This window comes from Aedes albopictus, chromosome 2 (genome assembly GCF_035046485.1).
Source record: "Aedes albopictus strain Foshan chromosome 2, AalbF5, whole genome shotgun sequence".
Lineage (NCBI taxonomy): Eukaryota > Metazoa > Arthropoda > Insecta > Diptera > Culicidae > Aedes > Aedes albopictus.
Window position 1 is genome coordinate 395,045,987 of NC_085137.1, and position 20,602 is coordinate 395,066,588.

The 20,602-nt window shown below is 40.0% G+C and overlaps 2 protein-coding genes across 2 annotated transcripts in view; one reads left to right on the forward strand and one right to left on the reverse strand.

Moving 5' to 3' along the window:
• Positions 1-20,602, forward strand: part of LOC109410775 (mucin-3A) — a 619,568-nt gene that overhangs the window by 311,961 nt on the left and 287,005 nt on the right. The gene's annotated exons all lie outside the window — the stretch shown is intronic.
• Positions 53-2,683, reverse strand: LOC134286830 (uncharacterized). The gene is made up of 3 exons (XM_062848514.1): positions 2,269-2,683; positions 2,120-2,220; positions 53-2,047 (listed from the first exon to the last, which is right to left on the reverse strand). The coding sequence occupies exons 1-3, from the start codon at positions 2,681-2,683 to the stop codon at positions 53-55; spliced, it is 2,511 nt and encodes an 836-aa protein (XP_062704498.1).

Below are 20,602 nucleotides of genomic sequence, written 5' to 3' on the forward strand. Positions count from 1 at the left end.
TTTGCTTGGTTGGAATCCAATTCCACTCGCGTGTATCCGAAACTTCTAGAACCTAGCTAACTCGAAAGGCAACGAACTGACTGTAACGACGGTGATCAGAATTTAGCCAGCAAAGCACGTCCTTAGAGTCCGTCCAGAAGAATCTATGTTTTACAGCGAACGATAGTGTGCTGCAGACGGTTTGTGCCAAGCGAACTCCAATAACGGCAGCCTGAAGTTCGGATCGTGGGATTGACAAAAACTTCAGTGGTGAAACTCTTGTCTTGGACCCCAATAGCGCACACTCAACGATTGATCCCTCTTGAAATCTCAAGTACGCCACCGCTGCGAAGCCCGCTTCGCTCGCGTCTACAAACGTATGCAACTGAACTTCGTTGTCTTCAGATGTAGATGTTAGGGAACGGTAGCAACGAGGAATTTGAAGTTCTGCTATTTCAGGCAAAGCTGCGCACCAGGTTAACCACTTTTCGAAGTGTTGATCGTTGATCACGTCGTCCCAGCCGATTGAAGACCGCCATATTTCCTGAAGAAGCGTTTTCAGCACCATTAGGAAATGGCCAATGAAGCCTAGCGGGTCGAAAACCATCATCAAAGTTCGCAGGACTTCCCGTTTTGTAGGACGGCGGCCTCCTGACAGCAAAACTTCGTCTATGCGGTTTGAAATCTTGAACGTAAAGCAGTCTGTAGACGTGTTCCACCACATGCCGAGAATTTTCTCAACACAGCCATCCTCGCCGAAACTTTTCTCAGCTGTAGAAGGTTCGTCTAATTCCGCCAATACTGTAGAAGAGTTGGATGCCCAATTGCGGATTTCGAAGCCTGCCGAAGCATGGATTTCCCTCACGTCTCGTGTCAACTGAACTGCTTCTTCCTCCTGCTCCACGCTTAGAAGCATATCGTCGACGTAGTGTCGCTTCACAATAGCCTCAACGGCAGCCGGATGTTCTTGCTGAAACTTGCTTGCGTGCACGTTCTTGACATACTGCGCCGTACTTGGTGAGCAACAGGCTCCGAAGGTCATCACTTGAACGATGTACGTACTAGGCTCGACGTCGGTTATATTTTCCTTCCAGAAGAAGCGCTGGTAGTGCTGGTCATCATTCCGCATCAGGATCTGGTGGTACATTTCGCGGATGTCACCACACACGGCGATTTTGTACTCTCTGAATTGCATTAGTACTGACAGTAGCGAAGTCAACAGGTCTGGGCCCTTCAGCAAGACGGTGTTCAGAGATACTCCGTGGACAGTTGCAGCTGCATCCCAAACGAGCCTAGTCTTTCCGGGTTTGTTTGGGTTCACTACCGGAAATATTGGGAGATACCACACGCGGGGGTATCCTGTTTTAACCTCTTCGTTGGACAGCTTTCGGATATATCCCTTCGATACATGATCTTCGATCTTCGCTCTGACTACGTTCGCTAACTGCGGGTCGTTCTTCATCCTCCGATCCAGACATTCCCATCTCTTCAGTGCCATTGGTTTGCTGTCTGGAAGTCGAACGGTATCGTACTTCCAGAGTAGTCCTGATTCGTACCGCCCATCTCGTTGTTTGGTGAGCGATTCCAAGAGTATCTGTGCCCGTTGGTCGTTTTGCGATTGCAACAGCTTATCTGGTTTCACAATGCCGGTACTATCGAGCAAAAAATAGTTTTTTACGGTTTGGTGCAGGTCTTCGTCCGAGTATTGGTTGCACTCGCACACCTGAAGAGAGTGATAGTTGACGGAATTCGTTGTTGTACCCTCAGGAATGCAGCTTCCGTAGATAGTCCAACCAAGTCGTGTTTTGGTGGCTATAGGCTCTTGCGGCCGGCCTTCTCGACTCTTCAGCGGGTGACCAAGATTGAGATTATCCAGGCCTATGAGAATTCGAGGGCACGCATTCTCATACGACTCAATCGGTAGTCCTGCGAGGTTCCGGAACGTTTCCTGGATATCGCCGTACAATAGCGTCTGAGGTCGAATCTGAAGACTTTTGACGGTTTGTACTGACGACAGCTGATACTTCCTCGATTGATCGTTACTGCTGGATATCTGCAAACTGACTCTCTGAGAAGAATTCTACAGGCGTTGAGAACCTCCCGTCCACTTAAGGCACAGCGATGTCTTTGGCCCTTCTACGCCGAGCTCGTCAGCCAGACTCTGTTCCATTATGGAGAGTTCGGACCCATCGTCGATGAACGCGTACGTTCGCACGGTTTTTGAAGGCCCGTAGAGAAGGACTGGAAGAATTCGGAAAAGAAGTTTTGACTGGCTTTGGTGAATATTACAGCTCTGTTGTGGTGTCTCTGCAGGCACGATTGCGTCAGTCGCCGTTCCGTTGGATTGCTGTCTATCGACGGTATGGAAATGCGGGTGATGTAGATAAGTGCAGCCGTTTGTTCCGCACGCCTTTTGTTGTCGGCACGAACCGTTGTGCCTTCGCAAGCACTTTCGACACAGTTTACATTCGCGAACAGCGGCCCATTTTGAGTCGCAGCTGAATTCGGCAAACCGTTTACACTTTGCGATATTCGGGCAACCGCCTTTACAAATTGGACATTCTTTTTCCATTTCGTCGGAAGTATACTGCTTCACCTTCGATGACACCACGTGATTGCTATCGGAATCGCCTTCTCCGTGCACGTTCAAAAAACCATCTTTTTTGTTGGAACGAGGCTTAGAATCACTGCTAACCGACGGCATCACTGCGCTGGCATCCTCTGCTGTTGAATACAACCAAGTACTGAAATCGAGTAGATTGGGAATCGGTGTGTTTCTCGAGTATTTGGCCCAGTCAAGCTTCAAAGACGATGGTAGTTTTTCTACAAGCGTAGCGAAGCGTTGTAAACAAAGTCATTCACTCCGCAAGCTTGGATCGTTGCGACCAGGTTCTCAACAGTGAGCGCGAAATTGACTACCGTCTCTAGCCGGTCGATGTTCGGCGATGGTAGAGTTCTGACCTTCTTTACAATTGCTTGAACGATTGCTTCCGGCCTTCCGTACAACATCTTCAGTGTTGACATCACTCCGGCGACGTTAGACGGATGGAGAAGTCGGCATCGGACTGCTTCTAACGCCCTTCCTGTAAGGCACTTCCGGAGACGCAGCATATTTTCTTCGTTTGAAAATCCACACATTTGAGTGGAACTGTTGAAAACCGAAAAGAAAAGCGGCCAGTCTTCCGGGTTTCCACCAAACTCTGGGAGATCCTTAGGGACTGCTTGTCGCGCAGCCAGCTGACTGCGGTTAAGTATGCAGATCGTCTCGTCATCGACGGTCTGCACAGGTTGAACTGTCGGACGCTGATGTTCACCACCCATTGGAGTTGATCGTTGCCCTGGGATGAAGCGATTCGGCTGCATTAATGTTTCCGTCCTCGTGTGTGAAAGTTGTGCATGTTGCGCTGGATGACTGCCGACGATAGGAGAATTTGCTATCTGGAAATCTCGCCCGGTAGGTGATGGTTGCTGACCTAGTTGATGAACTGGATGCTCAACGTCCGGTCTGAGATTTCGAGCAGAATGCTCCGCAGGCCTCCGCGAGTTAATCGCCACGGGCCCATCTACCTCATCCACTACACCGGAATCCACGTCGGCACCAAAACAATCTGTATCAGCCATCCACTGTTCGATCTTCGAAGTATTGTCGAGAATCGATTCACTGTCACTCACCACTGTTGACGACTCACTCCCAAACTCAAGGAGAACTTCGTATTTCTTCTCCAAAAATTCCTTCTCAAGCCTTTTCTCTTCTTCGATTTTCATCAACTGCAGCTTCAGCCTCCTTCTTGCCTCACTCTGCATGCTTTTCCCACTGCTCCTGGATCGCTGCGACGGATTTGGAACTTGTTGCATCTGAGCCTCCGAGTTTCGACCACCACCGGAGGGAGCCAACGAACGACGGAGAAGAGCAGCGCATTTGGCACAGCTCCAACTGTGATCCTCGGTTTCGTCCGTTACCTTCGCACACTCACAATGGAACCATCCTCTGCACGCATCACACTGAATCATGTTCATGGTATCTAGCCCATCACACAACTGACAACTTGACTGACGATTCGGACGCGCATTACGTGGCGGATTACGACGCGGAAAGCTAGTGGTACTACCGGGTTTATTACTGGAGCCCTTCGGAATGGTTCCCGTTTCATGGTGACCAGAGATTCGTTTATCTACGTTTACCTGGGAAGCGGTGCCTACCGCATTGTCCGTCGAAAGTACGGCCGCAGTCTGCGCAGACGTTGCCACTGTTGCGCTGGCGGTGACCGTTAATCCATTGCCATTGTTCCCGGATCCGGTCTTGGAATGCTTCGACGACATCTTCTCACAATTCGGTAAATGAATTTGTAAATTGTTGGAAGAAAAGCTGCGATCGTCGCCAGAATTATCCGAATTCATTAAATCTTTATTACCGAGAGAGAGAGAGAGTTACAAATTCCTATAGGAAAATATAATTTTAGTTTTCTTAGTAGTCATTCCCATTACCCATTAACTTACATTTAGTAATTCGCTTGTCTTCAACGTTTACGATACAACTGAGTCTAGAGCATCCCTACCGCCGGTGTACGTTGGCCTGTTATATAACGTTTTGTTAAGCAAACGGCGATTTCAAGAGTAATTAAGTGGTTTTTACCTTATTGTACCACCTACAATCCGTGGATTCAGACAGTAGAATTTCCCAACTATATTCACTATTTCCTAGACGTATCTGCGGTGAAAAAGTCTAATCACAAATTCACAATAAATAGCAAATAATGTTCATGATCTGCATCACCTCACCTTATAAGCTATTAGATTAAATCAAATAAAGAGCACTGATATTTGAGTAATCACTGATTCATGGGAGTATAGTATATCAAATATTTGCCAGCTATTAAACAGTATTTTCTGCAAATCAGTTAAGCTAAACCGTTTTGTCTCAGCTCACAAATTTCTGCTTATCATCATGTATGACAAATTGAACAACGGGAATGACGGATGGTGTCATTCAAGTGGTAGCTGATTTCTAGGTAGCGTTGGTGGTAGTAGCAGTACGAGGGGCTCGCTGATCAACGGGCGCGCTTACAAGGGCATTGAACTTTTTGAAAAAAAAAGCGTTGGTATCGAGTGAAGTTCAATTAAAATTATTTTATAAATTAAAAAAAAACGGAACTATAATAAATTGTTTTCTTTTTCTTTTCAGGTATGAATATGCGGTCTCGACTTGCTTTAGGCGTACATTAGTCCTACGTAGGCCCTACTTTAGATTTCAGGTAGGAAAGTTTATTAATATCCCAGACATAGCGTGTTTGCATAACAATATTTACAACAAAACCAGTTCTATCTCAATCTTCAAAAAGAAAAAAATGGAAAAAGATGTGTTCGTTTCTGATTATTACAGTGGAACCTGTACGTTAAACCCATTTTTTGATATCAAAATCCCAAATATTGTTTCCTTTGGCTTATTATGAAAATTATTGAAAAAAACAATCATTTGAACAAAAAAAGTAAGAAGCATTTAACTTGGAAAATTTTGAGACTAGAAAACTGTTTTATACAGAAAAATACAAAAAAAAATCGAGCGGTAAGGTTTTTGGAAAATCTCAGTGTATTTTTTTTTTTTTTTGATCCTCAAATATGTATCTTCAAAGACATCATTTTAATCCAACATGCCGTTTACGAGTTACATTTTTTAGGAAAAAGTTAAGGGATCTCATACGCACTTTTTAAAAGTTAGGTGAGAAATATTGCAAAACAAATAACATGAAAAACATTTTCAGATAGAAGCTCAAACATCAGCAAAATTTCATATCAATTGAAAAAGGCCGCGTCTATGTGATTCGTGCGTAAAGCTGGAAATGCTCTATACCCTCAAGATTGGAGCAAAGTTACTTTTCAGTCATCATGACGATATCAAGGCGCATAGGTGTTGTTGCATTTCTTTCTGACCGATACCGTAGGTAATGTCTCTTCATCCATCACAGACACATCTCAATAGAAATTCCGAAGCCCGCTCGATGTCTTACCCGTTGATTTCAATGCATGGGGCACCGATCATTCCTTCCAAAAGCACCATTTCACAGCTCGAACACACCGAGCAACTACAACCTATGATTATGCTTTTACGATTATCATTATATTTTATGGCTGGTTTGATTTAATAAAACCCAATTTTACTACCGACTTGCTTTTGCGTCTCCGTGAGCCCTGTCAGTCAGTCAGTAGGCTCCCATATCTAGGTGAGGTGGTGGTTTACAAAACAAAGCCAAAAAGCCCTGCCCGTTCACATATCGGAGGGTATCTATCTAAATAGATACAGCCCAGGAAGAGCACATAGCAGGTCTCGCTGAATGAATGCGGCGAAAACTGATCTCGATGCTTCAATAGGTGCCGAACCCGGCGTTGCTCTAGGTCTAGAGAGGAACGATGCAAATTTCCATTCAACTCAACAACGACGTATGCAAAAATGCATTGTAAAGCTAGGGCGACGTCGATGATGACGACTCGAATCCAAACCGCTTTGTCCGGAGAAGCCACAAGCGCTCTTCTACACTACAGATAGGGTATTGCATTCCACAGCAGCGCTGGCTGCGCTAAGCGGAAGGTTATGATTATCACATTACACCGAGAAACAGTGCAAATAAAGATAGTAATTTATATGATGATTTTCTTTCCTTATGGTCGGTTGGTTGGTCGGTCGGATGAGCCACATGGAAAGGAATCTGCAGTCTCTTCTGCACTGCACTCATCGCCACCGCGGTATGCATCAGGGTTCCACCTCCGGGGGCCGACTTTGAATGGCTTTTGTGATGATGAGTCGGCTGTCTTTCGCGCTATCGCCTGTCTGTCTTGTGGTGGTTCTTTGATAGAGGCCGGCTTCTTGGATTTTATGGTTTGTTCGCTGGAGTTGAGAGTGAGCACCGAGACTTGCAGTTTGACCCAAAAGCTTTGCAAACATTTTACTTTCATACTTGCCATGCAATGAGAGAAAAAATGCATTTGCATTTCTAGTGAATCATTTTGTTTGGAGAAACCACAAGTTTGTCCAACATAATTTCCAGAAAGCAACAAATGGTTTGTAGGAAGTAGGAAGTCAAAATATTCACTGCCGTTAACCTAGTTTTTCAGTGGTAAAGCAGGACTCCATGCTCGCGAATACTTTTGTAATCAAATTGTATCTAATACAGATCTCTAAGCTGTATGGTTTTTATCTAATTCCCGTCTACCTATGCACCAATCAATAATGATCGAGTTTATGCTTGCACTTTGGCTAATGTCTCGTGGCCAATTTGGTATCGATAACTATTTTACACATTAGCTATCATATCAAGTAAACAAATATTGCGAAAGATCTACAGCTTCCATAAAATAATAAGATGGAATAACTGTCCATTGAATTCTGTTTCCGTTTAATCCTCGTCTATTTTGGACACAACCTCAATTCAATTTCTGGCACTCCTTCTACGTGACACTATAATACATACATATGATGGTCAAATATTATGATTAGACCGTTGGTGTTTATTCGAAAAGTCAGTCAAATTCTTCAAAGTATGATTGAGCAAAAAGTTTTTAAATTGAAATGAATGTAGCTTTGGAATAACGACCAAAATATTTCAATAAATGTTTATACCCACCAGATACACCATCACAGTGCAACGATGAAAACTTTCTTCGTGGTTCTGAAATACGATGTGTCGTATGCAGAAAATCCGCGCACACATTTGCTTGCATCTCCCTAGCCGAAGAAAACTTGTTTGTTACATTTTGCCGACGAGAGAAAAATGATTTATTTGTTAAATGGACAGCTCTTCCTGCATTCTGCAGCAGTGAAGTCCAACTTTGAAGGGTCACAGGGCATTTTTGGGGTATGAATTCAACAAGTGAATCTGGCAAAGTGAAAATTGAGCGGTGATGAAGATAATTTCGGCTACCTGCTGCTATGGTGCGGTTGCCTTCGTCATACGCAAACGAGAAAGTATGTCAAATCCTATTGAAAAATGAAATTTCGCGTAATTACTCGATTTCCAGTGTTATAGTAGAACGATAATTAAAAAAATATGGTTGCTTACATATTTTTACAAAAAAAAATCAAGCTTTTCCTTAATCTCGCGCACCTTAACATAACCGTTATATGTCATTCGTGGATTCTATTCTGAAATTATGCATGGGTTCCTTACGATTGTCCAACAGGGTTTCTTTCCAAAAATCTTTTGGTGTGATATTTAAAGATTCCTTCAAAAAATCTTCTAGGGATCTCATCTGAAATTTCTCGAGGGTTTTCTTCCGAATTTCCTCTCGAGATTTATCCAGAAATTTTACCAAGGAATCATAAGAAAACCTCTCATAGATTTCTTCAGCGTTCCTTCCAGGGTTTCCTTTGAAACATCAGCCATGATTTTTATTTTATTTTTTATCTTTTCTTCAAAAATCATCCACGTATTTCTTCAGAAGTTTCTACAGGCATTCATTCCTTTAGAAAAATCTTTAAAAAGAGGTTTCCTTAGAAATTCTTCCAAAATTTCCTGCGTTGAATGTTCTGGACTTCTGGAGAGTCTTTTGCATGTTTTTGCGGACTGTTTTAGAAAATCCTTCAAGGGTTTCTTCCAAAAAACTTTTGGATTTTATTAAATCGTCCTGAAATGTCTTTCAGGAACACTTTCTCGGATTCCTTCAGAAAATTATCCAGCGATTTTTGTAGAACAGCTTCTGAGAAATGTTCCAGAAATATCTCCTCTGAGGTTTCTTGCAAAAATTCATCCATAGATTCGTTCCGCAACTCCTCAAGAGTATCATCAAGAAATTTTTCCCACGATTCCTTTAGCAAAACTTCTACAAATTTCCTCAAAAATTCTTTAATGAACTGTTTCAGAAACCCCTACGAGGATTTTTATTTTATTTTTTTTTAAATCTTTTACGAATTAGTGCAAATTTTTATGAAATGATTTTTTTTATAAAATCCGACATTTAAAATTCCTGCAGAGTTTTCATCATGGATTCCTTTGAGGGATATCTTCGGGAATGTCTCCAAAGTTTCCTTCAAAGCTTCTTCCAGAGAACCTTTAAAAAATCTTCTGAAATTTCTCTAGCGATTCCATAAGTTTATCCAAGTATTCCTTTAGAAAAACTTCCATTGATATCTTCAATAATAAGGATGTTCAGTGAATAAAATATTTTTATTTGTTAATCGAAGAAACTCATTTTTTCTGAGTATATCACGAGTTTATTGCGTTCAAATACCTTCGTTTTGATGGTCAAATAAACAAGAAAAGATGTAGTTTTCGTGAATAACAAACAGGACAGTTCAATCGATAGAATGTCAGTTCGTGCTGAAGATAATAATGTCCCATAAAAACCTCAAATGATTTTTTTTAATACTTCTCGGACAACTATAATTATGTAATTTTGGATTTAAACTGATTTTGTAATAATTTTAATTATATAGTAATCTGGAAATCTTTGTAGAACACCATTTGTCCTACGGTTTCTTTGTAAATTACTCCAGGAAGTTTTTTTAAAAAAATCTGTTATGTATTTCTAAAAAGTTCTTCCTGGGGATTCTTCAAAAATCCTTCAACGGATTCTGTACACAATTTCTCTAGAATATCATTTAGATATTCCTCTTAAAATTACTGCCAGGATTCCTTTGGTAAGTCAACCATAGATATCTTCAGAATTTCGTTCAGGGACTTCAAGAAATCTTCTAGAGGTTTTCTTAGAAATTTCTCAAGAATTCTTTAAAAATGTAATCCAGTATAAAGGAGTTCCCATTTTGGCAAGCTTCCCAAGGATTCTTTCAGAGATTTCCTCAAGAATCTGAAATTCCTTCACGAAATCCTCCAGAGATTCATTCAACAATTTCTCCAGGGATTCTATTGAGAATTCCTCAATAATGTGTCCCGAAACTTCTCCTGAAATTTCAGCAGGAATTCATCCAGAGAGTCCTTCAGAAAATCATGCAAAGGTTTCTTTTTTTTGACAATACCATCAGGTTTTCCGTATTTTCTCAGAAACTTTCCCAGTACAAATGTTATACGGAGTATGTCTGGGTTTACATTAAACTTAGTATTTTTCAGCTTTCAGTCACAGAAAAGCGCTGATTATTTAAGATCGTAGCCAACGTTTCGATCCCCAAACAACACGCATGTCATATAAGCGTTACGGCAGCACAAGTTTTGGCTGTATAGAAGTAAATTTACCGTTATTTTAACACAATGCTAGAATTTCGTCAAATTTACTTCTATACAACCAAAACTAGCGCTGCCGTTACTCTTATATGTATAACATGTGTCCCAGTCAACACACGATCGCATATGATGTTGAATAGGATGCAAAAGTGGAGGCGATATACGCACATCTTACACGCGGTTCAATGGAAGCATGTACGCATATGGCCTCCACTTTAGCATCCTATTCAACATCATATAGACTTTGTGTTAGCTGGGGTGTTACTTGGGTCCTGTGGCAATGATCTAATGCACGTACGTCTTTCTTCCTCAGGATTTCCTCTAAGGCATGGTTTCCCAAACTGTGGGTTGTGACTCCCCAGGGGGGTTGCCGACCTTCATCCAGAGGGTCGCGAGGGACAGTAGAATAGACAGTAACAGACAACAAATGGGGGGAATTTCTATGGTGGGTCGCGAAAAGTACGTCTGCTGGCAAAAGAGGGTCGCCCATCTGAAAGTTTGGGAACCTGTGCTCTAAGGATAGCTCTAGCATATCCTCCAAGGTTTCTTCAGGAAATTGATTCAGAATTTTCTCCGGTTTTATTTCCTGGAAACTTCCTAGGATTGCTTTACCAATTTCTCAAGTTATTTGTTCTGGGTAACTTTTACAAAGGTTAATATAGATGATTCTCGAGGAATTCCTCCACACATTTCTCTAGAAATTCCTTTTGGAAATCCTCCAGATTGAGTTTCATCAAGAAGTTTTTCCAGGAATTCTTTTTAAAAATTTCTCAATTTTTTCTTCTTCTTCTATTAGGAGTGTTTGAAGGAGTTTCAGTAGAAATGCATCCAGAAATCTCCTCAGAAATTCCTCATCAGAGCTTTTTACCCATCAATTATTTCAAGGGTTCCTACGAGGTTTTCTTCAGGAGTTTAACTAGAAATTTAGGGAATCTTTCAGAAATTTCAACGGGTAACCGTTTTAAAATCTCCACAGGGATAATTCGACCAGAAATTCCTAAAGAGACTCCTTCAATATTCTTAGAGTTTCTTCAGAAATTTTTCCATGAATTTCTAGTGATTCTTATAAAATCCCTCGAATATTCTTCCAAGGGTTCCTCCAGGAATTTGTTCAGGGATTCCATTGGAGATTCCTCAATGTGTCCGAAAATTTCTTTTGAAATTTCAGCAGGAATCCCTACAAAATTCTGCATAATTTGCTACAGCGAAAATAGCAAGAGTTCCTCCAGAGATACCTTCAGATATTCGTGCAAAGGTTTTTTTTCTGGAAACTTCTTCTTTTTTTAATATTTTCTAAGGAACTCGTACAGGATTTCCTCTACGGATAGCTCATGGATTTTCTCCCCAACTTTTTTAAGGAATTGATGAAGAACTTCCCTCGGATATTTTTTCTGGAAATATGTGTATGCTTGTTCTAGAAATTTTTCCAAGCAATCTTTACAGAGGTACATTTTGATGATTAGACATTCCTCCCGGAATTCCTTCAACAAATCCTCTAGAAGTTTAAACAAACAATTTCTCCAGGAATTTTTCGGAGAATATCTTAAAGATAATTCTCGAGTTTCTGCTAGGAATGTTCTCCAGAGTTTCTTCAGAAATTCCTATTGGGATTTCTTGAAAAATATCCGCAGAATTTCTTCAGATATTTTTCCGATGTTTTCTACAAGAATTTCTACATGAATTTGAAGTTTATCTGGATATTCCTTCAGGGATTCTTTCAAAAATTTCAGCAGACATCGCTTTTGAAATTTTTGAAGAGATGATTCCATCAGAGCCTTCTTCAATATTCCTAGGATTTTTTTCAGAAATTTTAGGGATTTCCTCAGAACAGAAGTTCTTTCATGTTTTTTTTTTTAATTTCTCGAAGGATTCCTATAAAAAAAACTCCAGAAATTCTCTCAGAAATTCTTTCAAGGTTTCAAAATTTCAAGAAAATCCTACAAGAATTCTTTCAGGTACTGCTCTTTTGTTCGGAAACAGAGTAAAATGTCACAAAAACTTTTATTTACGATAAGCCATTCTAATAAACAGTTGCCACTATTTTGTTTTATTGAGGAATTGAAATCTTTGAGTTACGATGAGCGTCTTTTTTTTTCATGAGAGGTGCTTATTATCTCGATTCGTTGGGCAGAACAGTTGACTCATTACTTTGCCATTTACCCATTTACTCTAGTAGTTATTAATACAAATATGTGAACATCATGTTGGTAAACGTCACGCACATTTATGATTTTTTTTGCTAAGCTGACGTCATTTTTTTCCAAAATATGGAAGCTCTTGGTTTTGAACTCTTATTTTTCCACGACAGAACTAAAAAAATCCTCTCTTAATTGAATATAACGGAATTATTATTTAAGTGCAAAGTACAGTAGCTTACGCTTGAGAAATTCGATGGCGATTCCTCAAGGAGAATTCTCCTCAGCATCCTCAATAGTTTTCAGCTCGTTTATGGTATTTTTAACCTTATCCAGGTTATAGCTACCTGCACTTTTTGACCGTTATCAACTATGTTAATCCTGTTTCTAGGTACACCTAACCGACTGCTATCGTCGTTAGGAAATTTTCTTCCCGGTCATTGCACATGGCGGATACGGGCACTGCTTTATACAGCGCACTATTGACAGTCGCATAAAACTTCCGCATATCGTTCTGAAGCATACTTTCGTGCGCTTTAGCTATCCAACTTTTCTTATTCGCCGTTTCTTGCTGCGGTGAATTCTTTGTTTTTGTTGTTGCTATCCAGTATCGCTCTCTGTTGATCTGTGTTCTAGCCACTAACAATCGACTCCTCTGGCGATATTCTTCTCATCAGTCACTCTTCAGCATTCTTCCAGATACCGAATGATGCGAACGATACTGAATTAACATAGGGTATCGCGCCACTTGGGCGGTGGCTTCTATATTCGTCTGTTTTCCACTATAACTCAGTCAATTTTGAACCAATTGACTTGAAATGTTGTACACGGGTAGATACTATGCCTATCTCACCACATTCCAAAAGTTGTGTCAATTGGCTCAAATTTGACTGAGTTATAGTGGAAAACAGACGAATATACAGGGGATGGCCAAAATGTTTGGGATAGGCAACTTTTTTTTCTCTCACAAAAAAGTTCAACATGATATAACTTCTCATAGAGCGCATCAAAAAATCTCAAATTTTGACTGTTTGTCAACCTAATTTATGTGCATCATTGGTACAAATTTGGGCTCGATTGATTAATATTTCGCAAAGTTAGAACCGTTCGGGTAAAACACTATTTTTTAGACAACTCTTTTTTGAGCTGTCATATCTCGGAAACCAATGAACCGATTTGAATGAAATTTTGAACGTACACTAACAATATGTGATTGCTTCACAAACTATTAAAACATAGGTACTTTTTAAACGTTGAAAAAAGTTATCATGGATTGACACTTTTTGGATTTTTCTCGAAAAAATGTAATTTTTTTACATCAATGTCAATAAATTTTCGTGTTGATATCGAAAGATTTTCCACTTCTGTTCTCAAATTATCTCTAATCAGATATATTAGAGCTTATTTAGATTGAAGGAAGAACACATTTAATATTTTTTGTGTGGTATTGTAAATTTGACTGATTTTCCTCTATATGGGTAAAAATTTTAACCCGGTATAACTTAATTCGTCGTGAGAAAATATTACATTTTATAACGTTGTATTAAGTATCAATATATTGTTGATAAACGCTAAAAAATTCATTCAATTCGGTTTACTGGTTTCCGAGATATGACAGTTCAAAAATTAGTTGTCTAAAAAATAGTGTTTTACCCGAACGGTTCTAACTTCGCGAAATATTAATCAATCGAGCCCAAATTTGTACCAATGATGCACATGTAATAGGTTGTCAAACAGCCAAAATTTGAGATTTTTTGATGCACTCTATGAAAAGTTACAGCATGTTGAATTTTTTTTGTGGGAGAAAAAAAGTTGCCTATCCCAAACATTTTGGTCATCCTCTGTAGAAGCCACCGCCCAAGTAGCGCGATTCCCTACGATTTCAATTGTTTTTTTTTTTTTTTCAAAGAAACAGCTAGTGTTAGTTTTTATAAATAATCCGTAGCATTTGCTCAGTTACAGATGCATTTACACTTAAGTCGGAGATTTAACTATGTAACAATTACAGTTCAATATCCTAAGGTACACCGGGGCAAGTTGAAACGGGCGGGGCAAGATGAAACAGCGGGTTTACATGATGTTTTCTAATGATGATAAACAATTCGATTGCCATAATACATAGTTTTTGATTCAAACAATCTTTCAGTGAAGGATAAATTTCCTAATTTTATTGAAATCTATTTCAAAACTTCGCGTTTCATCTAGCCCCCCCCCCCCACATTTTATTTTCTAATCCTCGAGCACTTCCAGATTGCGCTTCCTATTCATGAGCAGTACCACCAAGATACTAGCAATATAGAAGACGTGTACCATGTATACCTTCTAATCCAATGCAGCAGCCCTCTCATAGCTACAGCATCATCGATATGAAGCGATCATTACTTCTTTTCATACATGGTAGGTAGGTATGACCGACCGACGTGCAGGAAATCACCATCCAACGACCGTCGCGGTCGACGATGGCGGTCCGATTGAACTTAAACTCTAGCTGGATCCAACAACTGAGGAAACCAGATGCATCAGCACAGCAGCGTTGCAATATGGGCCTGCAAACATATTGCATTTCACACGACGAAATTAAGTTTCTCCCTTTGCGAGCCGATATTTCATCCGATGGGGCTTTGGCAAACAAGATGCTTTCGATTGGACTGCATCGAAGGTTAGCAGTAGGGGAGCACGGGGTGGATTGCTCATTGTGATTTAAGATATGTTTAAAAAAATGTTAAAAAAACAACAACATTGGTTGATGTTTTGAAACTTGGTCACTGAGTTGGTTTCCCTCAGAAATCGATGTCTTGCGTTTTCTTGCTAAGTTTCCGTTAAAAGTGGGACAACCCATTGGTTATTAAGAGTTGTCAAACCTTTTAACGAAAACTGAGTAGAAAAACAAAAGAGTTATCGAATTCTGAGTAAGACCATCTCAGTCACTGAGTAGAAATATTTCTGGGTGCTTCAACCGTAATACTTTTGGATGTTGCATACATTGAGGCGTTTGAGTTGAAACTGCCATCTATCGATGAATTTTAATTTTAATACCAAAGTCTGTTTCTATGTTATTGATAAAGGCATTTCACCCCAGTTCCCTCAGTTCCTTTGACCGAAGCGTCGTCGTCGTGGTTGTCATATCGATATGGGAGGCTTCAATCGAAGGCACGATGCAATGCAGCTGGACAAGCTCGCTGCACGTCCCACCAATATGTAGTATGCGAATAAATAATAATGCCTTTGCTTGGCCGGTAGCCAGGGCGCGCTATTTGCTCGCATCCAGAGGGAAAAGCTCATTTTTATTACATTTTGCTCCATTCCGAAGCGTGTGCAAAAGCTAGACTATCGCCGTCCGTCGCCGTATTTGGCCAACGTGCTCGAGGTACACCAAACTTATGGGTACAGATTGCAAGGGTCTTTCGCCTGATTCCACACTTCGTTCGTCGTTATTCCTTCAATAGTTAAATGTGGCTCCCTTTACTGCACAGAGCCAGCCACTCGGCATCGATAGCTTAAAGGTTTAACTTTTGTTAACCGAATGCATGTTTGCTTTTATTCGTGTACTAATGACAGTTTTTGATGTTTCCGACGCTGGCTGCTGCCCGGGAGAAATTACCTATCGGCGGGTTAACTCGGGTGCAAGGTACAGCACGCCGAACCACGAATGGTGGCTACTTCCAACGATATTCGATGCATTCCACTTGGTTGAGGTTGGGTTGTTAACTTGGTTTGGGGAGCTGCATTTCTTCGACGGGTGCCAAGACGGGTGCTGTTTGTCGGTGGGAAAAGATCAATGACCCTTGAAATTGAGAGGAAAATATTTGCTACTGGGATTCGCTTGTTGTGTAAAAGATGTGCAGAAATGGCATTGAATCTGTTAATTTTCCTTGGAATTACTACATCTCTATACTTTTTACGATTAGTAGAACACAATTGCATAAAATGTTTACATTTTGCAATATTAGAATGTAATACAATATCCTGTTTGACTTCTCAAAACTTTGTACAGCACCGACGCCTGCCAGTATTTATAACGCCGTCGTATACTTGAATTGGACATCAATGGAATAATATTTAGAATCATATTCAACTGTCATTTCCGTTCCAACAACAAATGGAAATCAAATCACAACATCTCGAAACCACAACAAACTCCAACTCCAGTGTCAATATTGACTAATTTCTCCACTTTCACGCTCGATTAGTTTGCCATCGGCACAGATCACACCACCGCAACCGGCGTTGCGTTGCGTTGGTTTAGTTGTGGACCACGCTCGCTCCATTCGTGTGGATTTCAATAAATTTATTTACCTTCACCACCACCAGCAATGATTTACCCGCGGGTAGCTTCGGGAAGTTAATTTATTGTACTTGACATGCATATGTCAACGCGCCGTGCCAAGTCTGACTTCCAGCAGGCGGAAGCAACGCGACTGGACCTACCGGGAAATTGGATGACCGTTCGTAGCCGTAGGTACTTGCCAACAACGATGTGTTGCATGTCCGTTGATTCGCTCGCGGCATGCAAATGATTCGCGTCGAGACAGCTAAAATTGAAATAAAAGTTCCAAAATTCCCACGAACTTTCTCCATCAGAGGACTGTCGTTATGTTACGCATGCTCAATGTGATTATGAATCTAAATTTTGAGTAATCTTTTCGCCCATGAGATTCATCTGCAGGTTGACAATAATCAATCTGTGACACATTTAATGAACCATCTACATTTCCGCAATCAAATGCACACCAAGAAACCTCCGCGAAGTGCGAAAAACTAATGGGACAGCATGCAATTGGTGCACTTGCGCAACCACACGGCAACGGAAAGGATATTAAATTAATGGTAAGTGTCAAATGTAGTGTCAGGAAATGTCATCGTAAACTTGGACCGATCATTTCGATTGGTGTCCGGTTTGGTGCGCTGAATTTGTTACGTTGTTGGATAGTTGAATACAGTACCTTGGGTAATAAATGTGTTCACGGTCTGTATCCATTTGACCAACATCTGTGACAGGTTAAGAGTCCGAATCGCCGAAGCGATGAACGCGGGGGTATTTAGCAAGACCTTTTCTTTACTAGATATCGAATTATTTTAGGGAGATGATGATATGAACTCGTAGAGAATATCAGAGAAAAAGTTTTTCAAAAAAAAATGCTTATGAACGACATGGTGGCTCCAGAGAGGAAAAAGGGGAAAGAAAATGAGAGTGAAAGGAATTTACACAGTTCACAGAAGGATAAAGGTTTCTTTTTCCTGGAGGGAAATGTTTATGGTTTTTAAAAATGATTTCTGCAGAAAAAATGGAAAAACATTTTCCTCTAGGAGGATAATCAGGAGATGCCTTGTTCCTTCCGCAACATGTGTATGAAACCCGATTTTGAAAATATTGCTCCGTTGTTTAATAAAAAAAAATCAAAAGCCAAAACATGAGGAAATGCTCACAGTTTTACCTTAATCGAGAATGTAAGAAAACGATAAGAGTTGAGAGTTTGATGTGGAAGAACGAATTTCAGAGCGATTGTTTTTGTTAGTTATCAATATACCATCAATATTTCAAAGAGCGTAACAGCAAAAAAACCTTCTTTCAAAACTGTAGATCTTATTCCACCCCCCTTGTGTAAACCACTACTATTATCAGAAAGAAGAGCATTTTCTGGCCTGGTTACAGATGTAGAATGCTTAAGATGGATAAAATACGATCGAGAGCTTTGTAAGAAAGTGGTGCTTCCAAAAGCAGTTAAAATGTTGGTGCCCAATTATGATCTACTATTACCAATTGAAATACTAGCACAGACGCAATTAAATTTTATATAAGAAACTACAGGGTATTCACTAAACAGATTAAATAAATGTGTAAGCCATGATTATCTGATTATTAAAATGTTTCATGAACTTGTAGAAGAAGGGTGATGAGTTCAATTCACAGTCGGTCCCGGAACTTTTCGTTATAACAATACAGTTGACTTTCATGGGCATATAATATCTTACCCAGACAACCAATTTGCACGTATAGTTATGGCTGATGGCTGTTCACTTTTATGTAGCTTTTTGGTACTGCATCCACAGTCCAGTAGTACCTCTCTCATTGTTATCACACATGAAATCGCATTATGTCAACATAAACGATTCTAGCTCATACGATTTTATATGCATACTTTAACGAGTTTATTTCTACTTTCATGAGATTTCGTCATAAGTAAGCCCAGTTTCGTGTTTAAAAAGAATCGCTCAAGAAAGATCTTGACCGATTTCGTGCAGGTTTCTTGGGCGATTCTGGCAAGGAATTCCGCATGCATCAAGATAGGCCAAAAAAATCCTTCCGAACTGCAAACAGCCCTTGTCTATATATATATAAAAATGAATTTCTGTCTGTCTGTCTGACCCTTATGGATTCAGAAACTATTGGACCGATCGGCGTGAACTTTTTTATGCAGGAGGGGGTTGGGGCCGGAGAAGGTTCTTAGCATAGTGTGAGACCCCTCCATCCACTGGAAAAGGGGACTCCCATACAAATAAAGTTGCGGGGCACTTCTCTATGGAGCTGTATGTTAAAAAACACAGGGCATATGCCGGGGCAGCTAGTACATTATAAAAGTTGATTTGCATTCTTATATGACTTTACCAGATGCATCGCAATAAGTTTAACATCATATGCGTTGAAAATTGTCCCTCCGCCGTACATATATGCGATGCTGACTTAAAATAGTACTTTATACGATGAACAGCGTGCATCCTTGTCCGACTCCTGGTTGTCTGGGTCGTGCCAGCCACCCAACCAACACAGATCAGTGTTTGGACGAAAAAGTGATAAGTGAACCACTCGGCAGTTTTTCTGCCCTTCTGTTGGTTCTGTTTCAATTACCAAGCCGTGTATGTTCTCTCGTCGAGATGCATGGTTCACGAAGCAACACAAAGAAGATACTCCGATATAGACAAGCTGCGAACCAGCCAAGAGAATGAACAGCATTTCGAGGAGCGTTCCCGAGCGTGTCGGTTCACGAAATGTTACATTCGCGAATGTATCACTTGCTGAGCATGGACCATTCAGTGGTTCGTGATAAAAATCCACACACTGACACAGATGGTCACAAAACAGTCACGGCAGTGCAGGTAAGGGTCACAGTGACTTGGGCGCTTAGAAACAAAACGTCAAAAATGTAAAATCGCCACCTGAAGATACAAATCGAATTACTTGAGACAAAGATCAAAATATTTTTTTTTCAAAAGCATTATCATGTTTTATAAATAAAATCCATTCTTTATTTTTATAGGGTAGAAGCTTCAGTTTTGGCCAGCCCGGGGTTTTGGCCATAGTGCGGTATTCAGCCTGCTACGATCTAAATCGGTATAATTTTATTTTTTATTAGTAGATTCTAATGTAATATGATGACTGAAGCTGTGAAAACCATACATTTTGATCAAAAACTAGAAGAAAAAAATAATTGTCCTTAAAAAATCAGCTCTCATATGTCTATTTTGGCCACTCCAATAAGAAATACACGTGATTGGCCAAAACAGAAACCAAAGTTGAACATATTGCCAAAACTGCGGCAATGCTTCTATTTTGGCCAGTGCCACTTTTAATACAAAAATCAAGTATTGGCTTGATTTCTGTATTTTCCTTTTAAAGTATAGATATAAACCTTCCATTTTACGCGTTGGTTGTTTCCATAGGATTATTGGTTATTTTTATAAAAATAATTTCTCTTAGACTGGCCAAAACCGGTGCTCGCACCCTATATATAATTTTTTATTTTTTATACCAAGAAGTTATTTTTTTTTTTGTTCTTTTGGAGGAGATTCAATCTTTCATTAACATTGTTTCTTATATAAAGTTTTAATTGCGTCTGTGCCAATACTTCAGATGGTGATAGAAGATCATAATTGGGCGCCAAAATTTCAAAAGAGCGTAACTGCTTTTGAAAATACAACCTTCTTATAAAGCTTTCGATCGTATTTTATCCATCTCACGCATTCTAAATCTGTTACTAGACTGGAAAATGCTCTTCTTTCCGATAGTAATGGTTTGCATAAAGCGGATGGAATAACATCTACAGTTTTGGAGGTGTTTTTTTTTCCAGAATGAGAAAGGATCAAGGTACCTCTTGATTTTTTTTTCCTAGTGGAAAATGTTTTTCTTTTTTTTTTTGCGAAAACCATTTTAAAAAGAAATTTTGAAAAAAATGGTTCAAGCAAGAACCATTAACATTTTCCACCAGTGAAAAGAATCCAGAAGATATCTTTATCCTTCCTCTACATGTGTATGAAAACCGATTTTGAAAATTATTGCTCCGTTTCATAATGAAAACCAAAAACTTAAAAAAATGAGGAAATGCA

Excerpts from the sequence above, each read along its gene's own strand:
- LOC134286830 (XM_062848514.1), bottom strand. The coding sequence starts at position 2,683 with ATGCCGTCGGTTAGCAGTGATTCTAAGCCTCGTTCCAACAAAAAAGAT. Across the intron at positions 2,221-2,268 it reads AGAGACACCACAACAGAGCT|TCCTTCTCTACGGGCCTTCA; the intron begins GTAATATTCACC and ends GAATTCTTCCAG. Across the intron at positions 2,048-2,119 it reads GTCTGGCTGACGAGCTCGGC|AGAGTCAGTTTGCAGATATC; the intron begins GTAGAAGGGCCA and ends AATTCTTCTCAG.